Consider the following 22,227-nt stretch of genomic DNA (forward strand, 5'->3'; position numbering starts at 1 on the left):
ATATGTGTGCCTTTTGTAATGTATTACAGTTTTACTTTCCAGAAGAATTATATCAACTTAAACTGCTAGCAAAATGTAAGTGAACCAGTTTCATTATGACCACTTCAGCACTGGGTTCTGTCATTTAAATTTTTTTTAAACCAATTTACTAGGTATAAAATGGTAAATGCTTTTGACATGATCTTTAATTGTTGTCATTATCCTTATTCTCTGTTTGACTTGGGGTTTTATTTATGGCAGGGATCTGCAAAGGCTTGGAGAACTTCAGTCTGAATTAGCAGGAGTAGCTGATTTCTCTGCTACCTATCTTAGGTGTCAACTTCTTCTCATTAAGGTTGGTTTGAATCCATTTTGTTCTTGAATATAATGCTAAGAATGCTTTAATGGATTCAGCAGTGTTTGAGGCCTTAAGTGGAAAAATATATGGTCTTATGCAACTGCTTAGCAATGGGGAAATTATGTACTCTGAAGTATAATTACATTTGTCTCTAAGTAAAGAATTGTTAACTCATATAAGAGTTTTAATTTTTTAATTTGGGAGAATTATTATATAACTGGAGCAGGTTGGATAATCAGTTGCATTAGAATCCCAAGGATTTTAACTTTTTTAATAATTTGATTAGCAAAGATCTTATATAAACACACATATATATATATATGTAATGCTAATTTCATTTTGTCGAAGTCAAATTAGTCAAAGGTTGATTTCATTGCTCTTAAAAGGGCCAACTTGCTGGCATTTCATAGTAGATAGTTAGATTACATATATATATATATATATATATTATGTGTGTGTGTGTACCAAGTTAGTACCAAAAGGCTATTTCAGTTTACTGACTTGAAAACCAATTAAACTAGCTCAATAGCCGTCAGCTTCTGCAGCAGAGTTCTGCTGTTAATTCAGACTTCTGATTTTGGAGAGCCCTCTCACTTGATAAAACTTTACCTTGGCTTTAGTTCTAAGTGTTGTTAGTCTTCAGAGCTGTTAGTGATATTTGACCAAAGCCAGAATAAATGGAGGAGGAGTCAGAAATTATTAGCCACTGTAAGATATGTGATTTTGGAGTGATTCGGTGTATGTATACATGTGAAAGTGGATGTGTACACTGAAGTAGGTTGGGATTTAAACAGTCCTAAATTGGCTAGATAGATTCTTTCAAATATATATACCTTTGTAACCACTAGCACAGTTAAGATATAGAACATTTCCATTACCCCCAAAAGTTCCTTTATGTCCCTTTGCACAGTTATTTGGCTTTTCCAAGTTTCTATAAAACAAGGCTAATAATTACTCTACCTGGGTAAGAATTGGTAGCAAGCAGCATGAGAAAACCCTTGGTCTATTGTCTGGTACATAGTGAGTGCCATGTCATCATCGGTCTTCTTCCTTCTTCCTTGGCTTGCTATCTTCTGCATTGGAATACCAAAAGGCCTTTGAAAAGAATCTACTTTTCTTTAGTAGGAAAAGAGAAGAGATTACTTCAAAATGTGATATAATGTTATATACCCAAATGCTTCCCAGGTGGTGCTAGTGGAAAAGAACCCACCTGCCAATGCGGGAGTCCTAAGAGGCGCAGGTTCGATCCCTAGGTCAGGAAGATCCCCTGGATGAGGAAATGGCAACCCACTTCAGTATTCTTGCCTGGAAAATTCCACGGACAGAGAAGCCTGGTGGGCTACAGTCCATAGGATTGCAAAGAGTCAGACATGACTGAAGTGACTTAGCGCACACACACCCCAAAAAGCATACAAAATTACTCTGATTTCTACAACTACAACTATATAAAAAACATGTATATGAGAAATTATTGGAAGCAAACATTCGAAAGCAGTAACTCTGTTAGTGGTAGTATGATTTAGTAGTATAATTTTAAAATTTCTATGTTAATACTCCAGACTTGCCACTGTCTGATAGTCACTAGGTACATGTAACTGTTGAGCACTTTAAATGTTCATATTGAGATGTGCTGTAAGTGTAAATACACACTGGATTTCTTAGACTTAGTGTGAAAAAATGTGAACTATCTCGTTAATAATTTTTAAAATATTGATTGCATAGTGATATATACTGGGTTAAATAAACTGTATTGTTAAATTAATTTCACCTGTCTCTTTTTACATTTTTTGGTTATTGTTATTTTTCTTTTTTTAAATTTCAAAGATGTAACTACTAGAAAATGTAAAATCACATCTATGGCTTATGTTATTATGTGTCTATTAGACAGTGTAAGTCTAGGTTTTCTGAACTGTCATTATGTCTCTAATTAAGAAGGACTGTGAAAATAAAGAGGCTACAGCAGAGGTTTAGATGAGATGCCATATGTATGGATAGGAGAGGCGAGAGATGAAAGGTAAAATTTGTGGCTGTAAGTGATAGTTTTGAATATAGAGAGTTAGAAAGCAAGGAATCTAGGAAAGCTTCTTGATTTTTTATTTGAGTATGTTGGTCAGGTGATGGGGGTGTTCACAGATAGGGAGCACAGAGCAAAGAAAAAGGAACCAAGTCAAGGAAGAAGGGTCTGGGCTGTCAGGATAGTCCATGGGCTTTGAGCTCAGGAGGTCCCAGAGCCTCAGAAGCCTAGCTTGCCTGGACACTGTGATGAGGCCTTCATGTCTCCTGCACTCTGCTTGCAGGCTATGGTCTGGTACATGGGGTCTTTGGGCCACAAATTGAATAGGGGAGGATTGCATTTGGCCCAAATCATTGGTCTCTACTTTGGCTTAAAAGAGTTAAGACTGAGAGGAGGTCTTGATCACAGTAAATTTTCAAAGCAAAACAAACTCTTAAGTCTTAAATGATATGGCAGTCTTTTTGACCTCTGGTTCTATCCTCTGCTGACTTGTTAGGCCCTGCAGGAAAAGCTGTGGAATGTGGCCGCCCCTTTATATTTGAAGCAGAGTGATTTGGCCTCAGCAGCAGCAAAACAGGTAAGCTTATTGAGACCTTCTTCTCAGATAGCTATTTGTCCAGAAATTGTGTTCTCTAAGTCAGTTAGAATCAGAGGACTTCACAAGGCTCTGCCGTGGCTCCCCACTTCCAGCCTGTGACAGAAGATAGTGATATGAGGAGCAGCATAATTAGGGGACACAGCACTGGCTTTCTGTTCTGTTCCCATGTCTGCCTCTAATTTGCTGAGTGATAAAGAGCAAGTTACTTAATCTCTCTGATTTCTAAGATTTCTTTTGTGTTCTAAAGTATTACTAATTTGTATTTCAGAAGTGGGGGCTTCCCTGTTGGCTCAGTGGTAAAGAATCTGTCTGCCAATGAAAGCGATGCGGGTTTGATCCCTGGGTGGGGAAGATCCCCTGGAGAAGGAAATGGCAACCTACTCCAGTGTTCTTACGTGGGCAATCCCATGGACAGAGGAGCTTGGTGGGCTATAGGAGCCTGGTAATCCATGCAGTTACAAAAGAGTTGGACACAATTTGGTGACTAGACAACAACAAATTTCAGATATGCTAGAATTTAATAATATCATGAGTCTTTCATCTGAAAATGTAGCTGAACTCATTTTGAGGTTGTTTATATTTTCAGCCTGTACCATCTCTCTCATTTCTTTAACCATCTCTTGAATATTTAAAGGTCCTTATGTTTCTCCTCAGGTCATTAAGTAGAATTTAATTTTACTTGCCTTAGGTGTCTTTCTTCCTAGTTTTGAGCAATTTCCCTTCACTTTTAGGTAATGGCATTTGCTCTTCTGGGTCATGCCTTCCTAACAGTAAGTTTGTATATGACTAATTATGACCCAGTTGGAAGATAATGATGGTGACTATGACTGTTACATTATAGTTCACTAAATGATTTCAAATCCTCATAATAATCCCATTCGGTGGAACTTGCCTGGCAGTCCAGTGGTTAGGACTCTGTGCTTTCACTAAAGGGGGCACAGGTTCAGTCCCTGGTCAGAGAACTAAGATCCTGAAAGCTTCATGGCCCGCGCGTGTGCACACACACACACAACACACACACACACCCAATTAGGTAGGAATAAGTATTGAGTTCATTTTACACATTTATAACCTTGCACTCAGCAAGGTTACAGTCAGAGAGCTATAGGGAGTAAATCAGAGACTTGACCTCAGATCCTCTGATACCCAGAGTCTGTTTCCTTTCCACTATTCTGCTTGATCTCTACTCTAGTCCCCCTCTCAGACCTACCATGTGGCTTGTAGGGGAGTAGCACTTAATTACTACAGACTGGAGATGGGCCATGTTGGGAGGGATGGGACCAGGAAGCAGTAATCTGGAAGAGAGAAAGGAATTACCATTGCCATGCAACAGCTGGGCTTCCCTGGTGGCTCAGATGTAGAGTCCGCCTACAAGATGTGAAACCTAGGTTCGATTCTTGAATCAAGAAGATCCCCTGGAGAAGGAAATGGCAACCCACTCCAGTATTCTTACCTGGAAAATCCCATGGACGGAGGAGCCTGGTGGGCTATAATTCATGGGTCACAAAGAGTCAAACAAGACTGAATTACTAATACTTCACTTTTATGTGACAGTTACTATGTTAAGCACCTTCCATGTCCCATTTAATCTTTGAAGTTTTATTATGTCGGTGCTGTTTCTTCTGCATTTACAGTTAGGGAAACTGAGGCACTGTGTTATTAGGAAATATATCTTACTGTCAGTTGTAGGAGAACCTGGAGTCGTTTCTCCAACTCAATGCCTTCAAAAACCACAGAAGAGAAAGAGAAACATCATTAGAGGGAGTCGCTGCCTTGGATAGAATAGAACAAGAGCTTAAGATGCACTGGGCTTGAGCTGAGGTCACAGATACTGTTTTCTGCACTGATTCCCTCCCTAAAATCCTTCTGACAGACCCAGCTCATGGAGCAGACTAGATGACTAACAGCTGGGTAATGGTTCCTGATACTAAACTCTTGAGGGCCTTTCTTGAAGATTACGTTTCTATACATATCCATTTGCTGCACGCGCAGTGAATTTGCTTTAGAGTTACACACAGTGCTTTACAGTTTTATCAGTGTGTAAACTTTCATATCTTTATGTCATCAACTGAATAATATTACCAGATGACTTTGTTATTTTAATTGACAAAATAATTTATTCTTTTTTCATAAGACTTAAAAATTTCTCTTAACATGAATATTAATTTCTCTCAAATTATATCAATTTCTGTAAACACAGGCACTTAAAAATCTCAGTTCAGAATTAAAGCATAGACCTTAAAAAAAAACAACTCTGGTCAGATCTGGTTTCATTTAAAATTCTGTGCTGCTGTTTTCCTTGCAGATCATGGAAGAAACCTACAAGATGGAGTTCATGTATAGTGGCGTGGAGAACAAGCAGGTGGTGATTATCCATCAAATGAGGCTGCAGGCCAAAGCCTTGCAACTTATAGTAACAGCACGGACTGCTCGAGGGTAAGATGTGTGGTTGGCAAAAAAAAGGTGGCCCAGTCCTTTTAAAGACACCTAAAAATACATTCAGAGATCTCACCAAAGTTAATGATGCGTGAAATTATATTTAGGAAAGATTACCTATGGGATGGGCTTCCCTGGTGGCTCAGACAGTAAAGATTCTGTCTGCAATATAGGAGACCTGGGTTTGATCCCTGGGTCGGGGAGATCCCCTAGAGAAGAAAATGGCAACCCACTCCAGTATTCCTGCCTGGGAAATCTCACGGACAGAGGATTCTGGTGCACTACAGTCCATAGGGTCACAGAGAGTCAGGCATGACTGAGTGACTAACACTTTCAATGTTACTTTTCACCTAAGGGATATTGCAAGCTCTTCATTTCTTGAGATATTTCAAATTCCATTCTTAGATCATATTAGATCTCTGGCAAAACCCTTCAGTGGCTCTCCATTTTCTATAGCAGAATATAGGATTTCATCTGGCAACAAAGTGTACTTTATGATCCCTGATAGATTTCTTTAAGAATTTCGTGCCTGAACCATTTTGTTTTCTATTCTGAAGGAACTAGTGCTTTGTCTTAGGCAGTAGAGACAAATTTTGAAACTGTCTGGTGCTGTGAGACTTTGTTCAAATCTTGACCTTTCTACTTACTCATTGTTTGATTATAGACACTTTTTTTTTTTTTTTCTTTAGCCCCTCTGAGCCTTGTTTCCCTGCCTGTAAAATGAGAATGATGATACCATCTATCTCATAAGATTTCCATGAAGAATCAGTCAGTTCAGTAGCTCAGTCGTGTCCGACTCTTTGCAACCCCATGGACTGCAGTACACCAGGCCTCCCTGTCCCTCACCAACTCCTGGAGTTTACCCAAACTCAAGTCCATTGAGTCGGTGATACCATCCAACCATCTCATCCTCTGTTGTTCCTTTCTCCTTCCGCCTTCAGTCTTTCCCAGCATCAGGGTCTTTTCAAATGAGTCAGTTCTTTGCATCAGGTGGGCAAAGTATTGGAGCTTCAGCTTCAACATCAGACCTTTCAGTGAATATTCAGGACTGATTTCCTTTAGGATGGACTGGTTGGATTTCCTTGCAGTCCAAAGGACTCTCAATTGTCTTTTCTAACACCACACAGTTCAAAAGCATCAATTCTTCGGCACTCAGCTTTCTTTATAGTCCAACTTTCACACCCATACATGACTACTAGAAAAACCATAGCCTTGACTAGACAGACCTTTGTTGGCAAAGTAATGTCTCTGCTTTTCAATATGCTATCTAAGTTGCTCATAACTTTTCTTCCAAGGAGCAAGAGTCTTTTCATTTCATGGCTGCAATCACCATCTGCAGTGATTTTGGAGCCCCCCAAAATAAAGTCAGCCACTGTTTCCACTGTTTCCCCATCTATTTCCCATGAAGTGATGGGACCAGATGCCATGATCATCGTTTTCTGAATATTGAGCTTTAAGCCAACTTTTTCACTATCCTCTTTCACTTTCATCAAGAGGCTTTTTAGTTCCTCTTCACTTTCTGCTATAAGGGTGGTGTCATATGCATATCTGAGGTTATTGGTATTTCTCCCAGCAATCTTGATTCCAGCTTGTGCTTCATCCAGCCCAGTGTTTTTCATGATGTACTCTGCATAGAAGTTAAATAAGCAGGGAGACAATATACAACCTTGACCTTTTGGAACCAGTCTGTTGTTCCATGTCCAGTTCTAACTTGCTTCCTGACTTGCAAATAGGTTTCTCAAGAGGCAAGTCAGGTGGTCTGGTATTCCCATCTCTTTCAGAATTTTCCACAGTTTATTGTGATCCACACAGTCAAAGGCTTTGGCATAGTCAGTAAAGCAGAAATAGATGTTTTTCTGGAACTCTCTTGCTTTTTCCTTGATCCAATGAATGTTGGCAATTTTATCTCTGGTTCCTTTGCCTTTTCTAAAACCAGCTTGAACATCAGGGAGTTCACGGTTCACGTATTGCTGAAGCCTGGCTTGGAGAATTTTGAGCATTGCTTTAGTAGCATGTGAGATGAGTACAGTTGTGCGGTAGTTTGAGCATTCTTTGGCATTGCCTTTCTTTGGGATTGGAATGAAAACTGACCTTTTCCAGTCCTGTGGCCACTGCTGAGTTTTCCAAATGTGTTGGCATATTGAGTGCAGCACTTTCACGGCATCATCTATCAGGATTTGAAATAGCTCCACTGGAATTCCATCACCTCCACTTGCTTTGTTCGTAGTGATGCTTCCTCAAGCTCACCAGACATTCCAGGATGTCTAGCTCTAGGTGAGTGATCACACCATCGTGATTATCTGGGTTGTGAAGATCTGTTTTGTATAGTTCTTCTGTGTATTCTTGCCACCTCTTCATAATGTCTTCTGCCATGAATAATGAATAGGGTAAAATATGTAAAAGCACTAACATGGTATTTGGTACGTAGTAAGAGTTCATTATAATGGTAGCCATTAGATTTTCTGAGAATGAGAATTGCTATGTTGCTATATTTCATTGATTCTGAAATGTTCATTTAAAAATTTTAACTTCTCTGAAATCAGATATTTTGATGATGTACTATAGTTTGCTTGAAAGTGTTTTTTGTTTCTTGGTGTTTCATAAAAGTGCATCTTAAGAATGATGGCACCATAGGTTTCGTATAATATGTACTTAGGGAACTTGTTATCAAACAGAAGACACATTTGATGCTCAGTCCACTAGTTGTGTTAACCTAAAATTCATGTAGAGAAACAAATATATGAGTGTTTAAGTAAGCACCTAAAAACACATTACGAAGAACATTCTGAGTGTTGTTTTATTTCTTTGCTTATCTCGATGGTGGCCTGATATGGTCAGGTGGTGCCTTAATCTTAGAGATAGCCATACATTCATTTAGCAAATGTTAAGTCCCTGCTATGTGCCAATTGTAGCTAAGAAAAGATAAGTGCTTGTGATAGCATCTACACTTTTTTATTTAAAGAAATTGGATCTCCTTTTCAGTTTATATACAATTATTGTAAACATTTATATATTGCAGATTAAACGAATATTCTGTTCTCTGGTAATCTACCACTTGTAAAACACCTAACTATCCATTTAGATTATAAGTATGTGTGTTTAATATAGATTGAATCATAACATACTTGTCTGTTGTGCCTTATTTTTACTTCATCCAGCAATATGATATTTCATGTTTCCATGTCATTAATAAGATTCTAGTATATTTAGTCTTTACTCTTTTTTTTTTTTTTTTTTTGGCTGTGCTGCTGCTCTATGTGGCATATAAAATCTTAGTTTCCTGACCAGGAATCAAACCCGTGCCACCTGCTTTGTACTGCCAGAGAAGTCCCTCATAATATATTATTTTATATTTTCCATTTGTATGCATTCCTGCTTCTCTTTCCTTTTCCTTGATTTTTGTTGGATTGATTGTTTCTTTCTTTCTTCTTCCAGGGGTTTGACAGTTTTATACTACTCAGGTTTTAAGCTATTCAAATTAGAGACAGTAGAACATAATAATGGTTCAGAGGGCTAGGGTGCCTCATAGCTTAGATTCAGATCTTAACCCTCATTTGCAAACTTAGTAACCATGGGCAAGGTGCTTAAGAACATCTCTGTTTGTTTCCTGTAAGTTAAACTGGGACAATGATAGTACCTGGATCTCTGTCATAAAGTTATTGTAAGGATTACTGAATTATTATATGTAAAGCCCTTAAAATGCCGCCTGACACATTAAGAATAAACGCTTAATAAATGTTAGCTCTTTTTAGTTGAATAAATAGTGTTTTTACTCATTGTTAATAAATTGATTGACCTTATATTTATTAGCATTAAAAATAGAATTTATGATCACCTTTATCAAGACCACATTTAATCAAAATACAAGTTTATTTGCTAGTTTCACATTGTTAAATAATTTAGAATTTAGTCAGATTATCCTTTTTTTAAATTGCAGCTGATATACAATATTAGTTTCAGGAATTCCCTATTTTTACAGATCATACTTCATTAAAAGTTATTACAGATAATGGCTATAGTTCCTTGTACTATACAATATGTTGAATTATAGTTTTTCATGTATGTCTTATTTTATGAATTCTTTCTTAAAATCTGCATCAATCTTTATAAGTACATTGTCAATATTATTTAGCTCTAACTTGCCCACCACTGCTGTTTTTGTACTACAGTTATCTTTTAAAAAAAATTATTTATTTGGCTGTTTGGTCTTATTTGCTGCATGCAGGATCTTTAAATTCTAGCACGTGAGATCTAGTTCTCTCACCAGGGATGGAAACCAGGCCCCCTACCTTGGGAGTTCAGAATCTTAGCCACTGGACCACCAGGGAAATCCCCACAGTTGCCTTTTAAAATTCCCTGTTCTAATTCACTGTCTGTCTGACTGGAACACATTCACTAGTAATTGTTTTTCAGAATAAGTACATAAGTAGTGTACTCATGGAGACTTTGCATATCTAAAACTTTCTTTTGCTCTCATACGTGAATGGGGTTCTTTCAGAACTAAATATTGCTATGTCTGTTTCTTTCCCTTTCCTTTGTAGTTAGCTTATTTTTCTCAAAGCTGTTAACTTTTCTTTTTAGAGTTCAGAAATTTCTGAATATGTCTTTCTTCGTTCTTACTGACCTTTAGTGGGACTTTGAAGTCTTAGCTCTGTTTTATCTCATAATTTTTTTCCCTCTATCGTTTAATTACTTCTTCCATCGGCTGCAATCTTCGTATTGGATATTGTACCATCTGGCTCTATTTTTCCTACATTGTATCTTTTCTCTCATAATTTCAGTTTCTTTTTCTATTTTGTATTCTGAGTAAATTCCTCAGCATACTCTCTTAATGTACCATTTCAGTTTTTGTCTTTTTTCCTTCTAGTGTTCAGTTGTTGAACTGATTTCAGTATTATTGTTTATTTCTGTACCTTTTTTGTAGCAGTTTTTCTTGCTTTATCATTGCAATATCGTTTCAAATCTTCTCTTCAGTCTTACCGAGGTTGTTTATTAGAATTTTTAAAAAAGATTTCTTTGCTTTCTTGCCTTGATATTATCTCGTTGAGGTCTTCTTGGTTTTCTTGACAGCTCCTGATCATGCTTATAACATCTGGTAATTTTTCATTGTGTTTTTATACTTACAAGTGAAAGTTTAGACCAGTTTAAATTGGTAATTGGTATGGGCTTGCCTAACAGTTATAGGTCAGTGTTTGGTTTTCCCTAGTGGGCCTTGCTCTTACACTGAAAATGGGGGGTTCTTAGCGGTAGAGGCCTACTTCATGTACCATGTAGGTGAGGCTACCTACGCTGTTTGGGAGTTTGGGAGGAGTTCTCAAATCTTTTCATATTTTACTGCTTGGAAATTCTCCAAACTGGTTGTATGTAAGCAGGCCAAAAAAAAGGTACTACTTGGCTAACTTGCTTTCAGTTCAGTCTCTACTTAGCTGGAGTTCTCTCTAGCCATCTCATCCTTGGTGTTCTCTGGTTGGTTAACCTCACTAGCAAATTTCAGTTCTACTTCTGGTAGTTTTTCAGAGTTAAGGAAGATTCAAGTGCTACACACTTTTTAGAAAAATAATTCAGATTAATGTTGCTTTTAGAATACATTTCCATTTGCCATTTATCATTATTTATCCATTCAACAAATAGTTACTGAAGAGCTGCTTGTTTCAGGAAATACATGATGAATAATATGAAGCCCCTACTCTCATGGAGCTTATGGTTTAGTAGAAAGTCTTTAGTCTTTCTACTAAAGACTGGATTATGAAGAACCTTGAGCCCATACTCTTCCTCTTTTTTCAGCTTGCACTGGGCCTTTGTTGCTGCGCTAGGGCTTACTCTAGTTGCGGTGCGTGGGCTTTCTTGTTGTGGTGGCCTCTCGTGTTGTGGAGCACAGGCCCTAGGCGTCCGGGCTTCTGCTGCAGCGCAGCCTGTGGGCTTCAGTAGCTGTGGCTTGAGGTCTGTAGAGCACAGGCTCAGTAGCTGTGCATGTCCCCTGCATTGGCAGGTGGGTTCTTATCCACTGCACCACTGGGGAAGTCCGTCTTACATGTTTTTATATAAGGAGAGAGTGTTTGTTTTTTATTCACTGGAGCTGTATTCCTTCAATTAATAATGTATTAATGAAAATAAATGGAACATTCCATGCAGAAATTACAAGAAAAAAAATGCACAAAGATCAAAGGAAAAATCTATTCTTTGATTAGTAAGTTACATTGACCTGACATATTGCCTGGGCTTAATTAGGTATACATTTAAGTTTAAAGTACTGTGAGGCCAAAGAAGCCAAGATAGAGAGGAAAGAATATAGTCTATGTCTGTGTGCAAAGTAGTAACAAAATCTTTTTCCGTTTTGCATGAGAATGTGACCTTTGGTTTCCAAGTCTGTTTCCCGGAAACCTGATCACATCAACTCTTATTACTAGATGACACTGCTGTGGTAAAAATGATCTCTAAGGAAATTACATATAGACTAGAAGGAACTATTGGGCTTCCCAGATGGCTCCATGGTAAAGCATCCACCTGCCAATGTAGGAGACTCAGGTTTGATCCCTGGGTCGGGACGATCCTCTAGAGAAGGAAATGGCAACCCATTCCAGTATGCTTGCCTGGAAAACTCCATGGACAGAGGAGTCCATGGAGTACATGGGTTCACAAAGGAGTCAGACATCGCAAAGGAGTCAGACATAACATAGCGACTAAACAGCAACAAGAAGGAACTATCAGTGAACTCTAATTACCTGACGCACATGCCAAGGCTTTGGCCTTCATTGAGTGCGGTGATTCTTGCAACTGAGCATATCCCTTTAGGTACCCTGGAAGGTATAATTGTAGGTTACTTCAAGAGATATTGGCACCTATGAGGCATGAGGTTTCTCCATGAAAAGGGCCTCCACATTGGCCTGATGTAGATCTCATCTCCTTGAACTTGAGCTGTCAAAACTCCCAGAGAGCTCTGTGGATTGCTTCACGGGCTGCTGCATGGACTGCTGCAGCGGCAGAATGTGACATTGCACTGCCCGTAAGCTGTGCTCCTGTCCTATATCTGAACCGAATCTGGTGCCCAGTGTGCCTGTGATAGTCTCTGATTTTGAATATTCATTGAACCTCATGAACACTTCACTGTTTAAATTGGGTCTTGGGATCTGGCAAATATTTCCCTGTAGGTCCTTTAGGAGTCCTTTAAGAGAAATAGAATTTTTACAGTGTAACATGCTCATTGTCTTTCCATGTAGGTTCAGTTTCTGGGACTTTGGTCTTTACTACTCAGTTCTCAGATTTCAGATAACATGGGTTTTTATTTGTTTTGTTGTTTTTTTCTCTTCTACAGAGTTGACCCCTTATTTGGAATGTGTGAAAAATTTTTACAGGAAGTGGACTTTTTTCAGAGGTAAGTATTTGATCACCTTCTAGCTTATTAAATCTTGGTTATATAGAGAGTTGTATTTATAGGGAAATAGGAGTGATCACAACCAGAATCTTTGGTTTAGCCCATGTAGCCAGTGTGCCCTAATTTGTATGCAGTTGACCCTCAGTATCGGTGGCTTCTGCATTCATGGATATGCAGACTGTACTATTCCATTTTATGTAAAGGACTTGAACATCCATGGATTTTGCTGTGTGCTAGGGGTCCTAGAACCAATCTGCCACAAATACTGAGAGATAATTGTATTTTCTTTACTGGTGTGTAAACTTCCTAAGTGAGCTAAACATGCAGCATAATAATGAAAACATCAGGAAATATTGAGTGTTTTGATTCAGCATTCAGCTGGGCCAGAAAAAGACAAATATGTGGAAAAACTCAAAGTCACAATTTGTCTGTTTTTTTCACCATGGTTCTGAAAGTTGTGTATTTCTCTCTTCTCTACAAAATATTGTTCCATAATTCTGTAGGTAGCTTTTATTTTGTAGCCTAGATATATTTTCTGAGGATTCTCAATGAAGTTAATTGGCTAAAGCTGATGCGGTCGATGAGTGGAAGGCTTGGTGAAACAGTAGGAGTGAAAGTAGTGACCAGACCTGTGGTATGCTGCCTGTACTATACCAGGAAGGATTTAAGAATTTAAGATGTAATACTTTTGAAATCTAGCGTTTCGTTCTTCTGCTCCTTATTCCTACCCCCGTGAACTTTTCAAACCTGACTCTACAGGCTTGAAGGACTCTTCGCTTTTCAGGCTTTTTTCATCTGGATGATGATGGCTTCCTGTAGGGCAGGGCTAGATTGCAGTACTACCCCCGCCAGTAGGGGTTATGCTGTGCTGTGCTTAGTCGCTCAGTCGTGTCTGACTCTTTGTGACCCCATGGACCATAGCCCGCTGGGCTCCCCTGTCCATGGGGATTCTCCAAGTAAGAATACTAGGAGTGGGTTTCCATGCCCTCCTCCAGGGGATCTTCTCAACCCAGGGATCGAACCCAGGTCTCCCGTGTTGCAGGCAGACTCTTCACCAGCTGAGCTATCTGGGAAGCCCTACTCTCTAGTAAATAATACAGTCTAACTTGACTCTTCAGATCCTGACTTCATATGTCTGTGAAGTCCTGGCCTTACTTTGGGTTTTAGATTTTTATTTTTAATTGAAGTATAGTTGGTTTACAATGTTGTATAGATTTCTGGTGTACAGCAAACTGATTTAGTTAAACATAGTTTTAGATTCTTTAAGGTGGAGAGTCTGCTTTTGCGTAGTTGGATTGAAGAGATTTTTGGAAAGATGACAGCTCTGATTTGCCACAGAGGAGAATGTATTGTTAAGAGCTGTACGTTCTTCCTTAATTAGGCCTCTGAGTCCCAGTATTGATGTCACCCTTTCAGTGAAATATTTTTTAACTATCTCCTTTTACAAAGCAAAGTACCATGGAGTCATTCAGATCTGGGAGTAGGTCACTTAACTTTTTTAAGCCTCAGTACAACATTATCCTCTCTGAGTCTCAACATTCTTATCAGTGGTTATAAGCTCCCATTAAAACAGACTTTTTTAAAAAATAAAAAATTAACAAAATTTTAAAAAAGATCAAATTAGAAAGCTGTATTGACTAGTAAAAATGATTTTTTGCATATGGAGGCTATACTATTAAATTACTCAACTTAAAAAACAAAACAAAACAGGCTTTTTCTTCTCTTTGGCTCACTGTTTATGTCCCCAGTGTCCAGAATAGTACCTACCACCTGGTAGGGCCTAAACATATTTTTTATATTAATTAATGAAGCTATGATACAAAAATAATATTTCTAACAATGCAGAGGATTGCTAGATTAAATAAGATAGTATAAAACACTGAAGAGGTTGCCTGGCACATTTTAATAAATAAGGCTATTATGGTGGTTTTGTCACTGCAGCTTAATTATATAGGTGCATGGCTTTCTTCAGGAACCATGAGCTCCTCCAGTCCATCACTTTTCCTCCCTCAGGGACTGGCAGAAGTTCAGGGGTCAGCCTGTGGTGAATGAATTCCTAGTTGCTTCTGTTTGCTCCTTCAGGTGTTTCATTGCTGATTTGCCCCACCTGCAGGACAGCTTTGTGGACAGACTTCTTGACCTCATGCCCCGACTCATGACATCCAAACCTGCAGAAGTGGTCAAAATTCTGCAGACCATGCTGCGGCAGAGCACCTTCCTACACCTCCCCCTTCCAGAGCAGGTCAGTGTCTGTGTCAGTATCTTGACCCCTTCAGGGCAAGTCTATCCAGAGAATCAAAACTGCTCACCTTGGTGATCTTCTTTGACTTAGTGGAGTAGCTGAGTTCAGGCCTTTCTTCTGCTTGACTAACATAGGTCTATCCATTAGATAAGGAGATCATGTTTTGTTGCCCAGGGATGACCTGGCTTTAGAATCGTATTTTTTTCTTGTTTACAGATCCACAAAGCCTCCGCCACCATTATTGAGCCAGCAGGCGAGTCAGACAACCCTTTGAGGTTTACGTCTGGGTTGGTGGTGGCCCTGGATGTTGATGCAACCCTGGAACACGTGCAGGATCCTCAGAACACTGTGAAGGTCCAGGTCTGTCAGGTTTGGGTTCCCATGGAGTTTCTAAACTGACTTTTGTGTTGAAACTTTTCATTTTAGCACCTCCTGTAATCTCTGCCTGAGGGACAGAAACCGGGGGGAGGGAAGAGACGTTTTTATGGACAAGAGCCTGGGCACAGTTCCCAGCTCTACTGCTGAATATGGTTTGGAGCAAGTACATTAAACTGCATCTCAGGTTCTACAACTAACAAGTAGGAATGGTAACATTGAAATGATGTATTAATGTGAAAAATCCTTGGTCCCCACTATGGGTTCATTAAATGGCAGGGCCCCTTCTGTTCTTACAATGTGAAGTTAAGACTTGGTATTTTTAGGACTATAAGCAAACTGTAATAAGCAAATTCATGCAAGCTGTAGTTAGGTCAGCTTGGTAAATAAAATTTATGGGTGGGGAAAAGGCAGTCCTAGGGAGTATTTTTCCCAAGTTACATAGATGCACTAGAGAGATGGGAGAGATTCAGTATAGACACTGATCAGTTTATAACATTCTGTAGTTGAGCCCCAAAGGAGTCCTACCTATTTACCATTTCCCTCCTTTCTTCTTTCCCTCCTTTCTCCTTCCCTTCCTTCTTTCCATCCATACAATAGTGTTTACTCTGTTGTACCTGCTAAGTGCTAGGCAAGTGAATTAGAATTCCTGCCCTCAGGATGCTTAGTTTCAGTGAGAGACAGACAAGTGGACAGGCAGTTGTAAAACAGAAGTTCAGCCATCAGTTCAGACAGGTACAGGATGAATTAAGAATATTATGCTTTCTTATTAAATACCAGATTGCTCCCACAGCGTAGATCTAGTTTTGGGAGCCTCTTGCAACACAGCCTCCTGCAATGAGACACAACTTTTAAGATGACCTGTTCTCAAGACTAAGACTGGTTCAGTAAGATAATGGACTGACTTAATGGACTCAGTTTCTGGATTGTGAAGCTTCTTAGAAGTTTCAAAGGTGGGAATGAAGGTGGACAGAATATACACCCCAAATAAGTCTTTTGGGCCCAAAGATTCTTTGGAGTGATTATTTTTGAGAGTCTGTAGACACAGGTGAATCTCTGGAAACAGAGCAGAATTGCCCTTTTTGAGAGGAAAATTTACGTTTATAAGGGAAATCTCCATTTGTAAGATGTCTTCCTCTTAGTACCTGGAAGAATAATCTCTAGAAGCTCATATCAGTGGAGAGTATGCCAACTTAAATTTGCCTGACAGCTTTACCCTTGTTAATTGTTTTACTTGATGGTCTCCTGTAACAGGCTCTCTTTCGCTTCAGCATCTTTCTTTTGTCTAGCTGAAGATGGTATTTAAGGTGATGGCTTGGGCAGTTTTAAGGGGTGATTCAGTTTTCTTAGGTCTCTCCTTTATATATAGAGATGTATTTATATATATATGTTTATATATATATGTTTATATATATATACATTTACTTATATATATAAACTTCTGTTTGTTTTTCTCCTGTTAATCTGCCTTTATTATAGAAGGGTCTCAGACAAGAACCTAGAAAGGTAGAGGGGAAATTATTTTTCCTTTCCTACAGGGTTATTTCCAATTTTTGGCTTCTATAAAAAATTCAGCAGTATACTTAAAAAATATATATGTTACCGAGTCCAGGCTCACTCTGTTGCAAGGAGGGGACCCCTTCCAGGGCCCAAAACTGGGCTTTTGTCTAGCAATCAGAAATGAATTGTCTGAGGAGACACATATGCTGACAAAGCAAGAGATTTTATTGGGGAAGGGCGCCCAGGTGGAGAGCAGTAGGGTCAGGGAATCCAGGAGAACAGCTCTGCCTTGTGGCGCGCAGTATTGGGTTTTTTGGTGATGGGATTAGTTTCCGGGTTGTCTTTGGCCAGTCGTTCTGACTCAGAATCCTTCATGGAGGTGCCTGCCTTGTTCAGCCACGATGGATGCCATCGAGGATTCTGGAAGGTGGTCGGACTTGTGGTGTCTCCTTTTGATCTTTCCCCAACTCTTGTGGTTGGTGGTGGCTTATTAGTTCTGTGTTCCTAACCAGGACTTCCTGTCCTAAAACAACTCATGCAGATGGTTCCTATGGTGCCTGGCCAGGGTGGGCGGTTTCAGTCAGTGTGCTTCCCCTAATGGCTCTGCTCACTGCACAACAGGCCAATGAATCCGAGAGACGAGGTGTTGAGGCAAGGAAGAGACTTTAATCGGGGAGCCGGCGAACCGAGAAGATAGCAGGCTAGTGCCTGAAGATAACCATCTTATTGGGGACTGGATGCCAGGTTCTTTTAAAAATTAGAAAGAAGCAGTGAGGAACTAAAGTCAAAAGGCAGAATAGAGAAGAAGATGCAGTGGGGAAGTAAAGTGAAAGGGCCTTCAGTCTTGCAAAACATATCCAAGGGAATGGCCAGCCTTCAGAAGGGTATGTTATTCTCTCCTGTTCACAGGTGGCCAAGGACAAAGTATCTCTCCCTGAGCTGAACAAAAGCACTGTAGTTTACAGTCAAGCAGGCCAGGGTCCTCCAGGCAAACCAGTGAGTATGATATTAATATAAGGAATACAATGGGAGAAACCCTTAATTTGTGGCTGAAGAAAAGAAAGACCTTGTAGAGATACTGTGGCATAGATGAGGTCTGAAAGGATGACTAAGAGCAAAGGATAGAGGTATTCCAGGCAGAGGGAATATGAATAAACACTGGCAGTAAGTACAGAAAAGTAGCTTGGAGCGGGCAGGGTCAGCTTCTTGGAAGAGAATAAGGATGAATCAGGCCCTGGAGATGGTAATATTTGCCTATGGTGACAGTAGAGGAAAAATATCTTCTGGCTTCCCATTCAGAATTATTATAAATTATGAGACCTACAGAGAATTAATTCTGAGCTGCCGTGAAGTTGTGCTGCAGCCTTTTTTGTTTTGCCCTGTCAACTGAAAAAAATAATGCACAACCTAGAATTGGAGAGTTAGGTTATTTTTTTGAGCAGATGTTCTTAGGGCTTCAAGCCTGGGAGATACCATCTCAGATTAATGCTGAGAAAACTGTTCTAAAGAGGAAGTGGGGGAAACTAGGTTATACAGGAATTTTTGCAGCAACACCAGGTGGCCACAATGAAAGATTCCTGTTCGTAAAAGAAAACTAAATATCTCAAGGAGTTTAGCGCTTTTCTGTGTCTGGGACGATGCAAGAATCTGGACTCGCTGAAATCATTCCTTTGATATGCACCTCAGCTATCTGGGGCTAATATCCTGTGTTTTCTCATCCTGAGTTTCCTCAAGCTATACCATGGGTGTGACTGCATTCTGATGACTGCTAGATGGTGGACATTCCTTGTTTCTGCCCTGTGTTCTCTCAGGGCTCATGGTTGGAGGGTGGCTGCTGTCCCTGATGGCTCAAAATCCTTTGCTTGCTGAAATGGCAGGCAGTATTTTATTTTTCACTCCAACATTAGCTTCACCCTAGCTCCACATTCGAATTACTCAGAATGTGTTTAAAAAAAAAAAATACTGATGCACAGGCTTCAACCTACACCAGTTTAAGTCAGAATCTTGAGTAGAACTCATGAGTATCAGTATTTTTTATTTAAGAGCTCATAGGTTTCGATTAAAAAGAAAAGAGCCCATAGGTGATTCTAATGTGCAACCAGGGTTGAGAACCAGTTTCACATTGCTTCTGGAAAAAGTTCACTGACCAATTGTGCATAAATGAGATCACAGGTAGATTGTTTAAGGTTCATCTGCTAGACTTTACTGAAAAATCACCTTCAGAGTAGCTTTACCACATGCATGGCCAAACTGTTTGAATGCCATCATAGGTCGGAAGATGAGGAACTCACTGCTCAGTCATTGGACAGCTCTGACAGTAAGAAAGCATTGTCCAGCTCAGCTGCCATGCCCCAACGCTTCTGGACAGATGAGATTATGGGGCAGGTGGGCTGAGACATGCCTCCCCAGAGTTTCATAGTTGAAAGACTTGTGCGGTCCCAACTTTACCCCATCAGTATATTCCCAAAGCCCAGGTCCTGTGTGTTTCTAGGATGTGCTTCATTTGTTCCTTTAGCTCACTTGTACACTGTGCAGTGATAGGCCCTCTACACAGATAACTGTGAAGCTCCCCTCGGTGTTGAGGAGAGCTCTTTGGCAGCTTGGGAGACTTGAAGAACTGGCCCGTGATTTGAGCAGACCCTTCATGAAGCACTATCTCTATAGAAAGAGATAAACAGCTTCCTGGCTGCTTATGATCTCGTGAAAAGTTACAGAATTGTTCTTTTTTAAAATATGTATGTATGTGTGTACTTAATTTTGGTTATGCTGGGTCTTTGTTGCTGTGGGCAGGCTTTCTCTAGTGCAGCAAGCAGGGGCTACTTTCTGGTTCTGATGCATGAGCTTCTCGTTGTGATGGCTTCTCTTGTTGCAGAGCACGGGCTTCATTAGTTGTGGTGCACAGGTTTAGTTTGCCCCACAACCTGTGGGATCTTCCTGGACCAAGGATTGCACCCATGTCTCCTGCACAGGCAGGCAGATTCTTAACCACTGGACTACCAGCGAGGTTCCAGAATTATTCTTAATACTTGATAGTTGATGATGGATGGTGGGCCATGATATGACTCAGAGCTAGAAGCAGCAGGGAATGCCTGCAAAGGCTCTTCATGTCAGGATTATTATTTTAACTTATCCGTGTACTTAATAGAGGCACCTTATTTCTGTCACTCATTTACCATAAATTCGGGAAAGATTTATCACACACTGGCTTGTACTGGGGGGAGGGTAGAGAGATGTTGACAGTATCGTCCTCCCCACAGGAGCAGTTTGTTATGAAGGATGGTGTCATCTTTTCCTCCTGCTTTGGGGTTCACAGCAGATGTCACCAGTAATTTTGTTAAAAGCTCATGGCTCTTCTGGCTCTTTTTCTCATGTCTGTCACCTCTTAGGTCTTATATCCAGATGGCCAGGCTCAGATGATCCACCCTAAGCCGGCAGACTTTCGGAATCCTGGCCCAGGGCGGCACCGGCTCATCACTCAGGTGTTCCTCTCCCACACTGCCTGGACAGGTAAGGAGACAGTGGGGGCAAGGCATTTGTTTTTAATAGTTTGAAAAATACGTGATTGAACCAGGCCTGGTGAGGGTTGAACTTGATTTCCTAAGGTGCTTATAAGCTCAAACTGGGTGCATTTAGACTAATTTGCTGCATTGCTTTGATTACACACAGCACAAAATTTTTTCAAAAGATTACGATAGAATGGAGTCTCATGGAAAGAACGTGGGCTGGACACCTGGAGACTGTTTTCTTATTGTAACTTAGTCATTGACCTGCTGCAAAACCTTGGACAGGCTACTCTCCCTGCTGAATCTTGTCTCCTCACCTTCTAAATTAAGATGACAATTCTTAATCTACTATTTAATTCTGAGGACTAGTCTTTCTGGAAATTAAACAGTTTTATATTTTTTTCCCAGTAATTTAAAATCACTCTTTTTGTTATATGAACAGTTCATTTCATTCCCCCAGAAGAGGTACAATGACAACTGTTACTGCCTTCCCTTCCCACATGGGCTGGTTTGTGGGGTAGTGCAAAAATGATCTATTCATACTTCGCCCTACAGCATCTGAGTAGAAACTTGATAATTTGAGAAAATAACATAGAAGCTACATAAGTATTTTTCTTTAATTCGTAAAGGATAAAATGAGAGAATACAAATGCAATGACATTCCATTTCCACAGTCTGTAAGGCACTTTGAAAACTTCAGAAAGAGACTCAGTCTGTAGAACCTAAAATGTGGGTGAGAATTGGTCTTGGTGGTGTTGCCTCAATTGTTGAAGATGATTCAGAAGTATGGTTGTTACTGGAGATGGTGTTCAGTACCAGCAAATTTGGTTTGTTTTAGAAATAGATGAATGCCTTCTGGAATTTTCTTTCACTGTATTTTTGAATACATGTGTAATTATTTATTGCCATTATTAGTGGTTTTCCCCAATGAAGGGTGTTAGGTGGATATAGATGACTGTCAAGTTTTCACAAAGAGGAAACGGTGTTATTGAATGTCGGAGCAGCCCTTTTGGAGGTCCAGTGGGCCTGTCACAATTGAAGGAGCTTCCAGCCAGGAAGCTTTTCCCAGGATCTGCCTCCCTGAACATCTCTCACTCCATATCCTTGCTGTTGGAATGTTCTGCACTGTTTGCCACAGTGCAAGTCTACAGGAAGGTAGAATTCCTTATTCTAATCTCTTTTGGTGAAGGGACCCTAGATATGGGGAAATAAATGCTGTGGGACAGCATTGTTCTGCAGGGCCAAGGCTGAGGGAGGCAAAACAGCATATTACAGCTCAGAAGAGCTTGAAAGATTTCAAGGGATGTATTGACTTGTCCCTGGTCATACAGCAGCTCACTGCATGAACCAGGCATACAATTTGGGCTGTCCTGAGCCTGAAAAATTATGATTCACTCAGGTTTACCTCCTTTGACAGGCTGATACCCAGTCATAATTAAAAATCTCCGTTTTAGTTCTCTGCTCAGCAGTTACTCATATCAGGTGTTTTCTCATTTATTTGTTGACTTTATCTCCAGTTAGAATGTGGGCTGCTTGAGAACAGGGACTTGCTCATCACCTTTACCTCTGTGTTCCCAGTACCTCTATCTCATGTCCCTAGTGCCTGACATGTAGCAGATGCTCAACAAATAATGAAAACGGAATGTAGGGTTTCAAGTTTGCAATAAAAATTCATTTAATTCTTAGATAACTCTGTGGTGGGAGTTAGTATTCTGCTTTTCAGTTTATAGATGCATAAGTGGAGGCCCATGTGGCCAATTAATGGTGGCTTGGGGGCCAGCATGCAGATTTCCTAAGTGCCTTGTTTTTTCACTATACCATCCTCCCATCTGGCCTGGGATACTAAAGTG

At 40.0% G+C, this 22,227-nt stretch overlaps 1 protein-coding gene across 1 annotated transcript in view; it reads left to right on the top strand.

The window, feature by feature from the left end:
• INTS4 (integrator complex subunit 4) overlaps nt 1–22,227 on the top strand; it is a 110,249-nt gene that overhangs the window by 80,156 nt on the left and 7,866 nt on the right. The window contains exons 16-22 of the mRNA XM_040255626.1: nt 241–334; nt 2,848–2,928; nt 5,255–5,385; nt 12,698–12,757; nt 14,840–14,999; nt 15,216–15,359; nt 20,261–20,381. Of these exons, the coding sequence (XP_040111560.1) occupies nt 241–334; nt 2,848–2,928; nt 5,255–5,385; nt 12,698–12,757; nt 14,840–14,999; nt 15,216–15,359; nt 20,261–20,381 (791 nt within the window). The remainder of the gene's footprint in view (nt 1–240; nt 335–2,847; nt 2,929–5,254; nt 5,386–12,697; nt 12,758–14,839; nt 15,000–15,215; nt 15,360–20,260; nt 20,382–22,227) is intronic.

This window comes from Oryx dammah, unplaced genomic scaffold, assembly GCF_014754425.2.
Source record: "Oryx dammah isolate SB20612 unplaced genomic scaffold, SCBI_Odam_1.1 HiC_scaffold_15, whole genome shotgun sequence".
Taxonomy (NCBI): Eukaryota; Metazoa; Chordata; class Mammalia; order Artiodactyla; family Bovidae; genus Oryx; species Oryx dammah.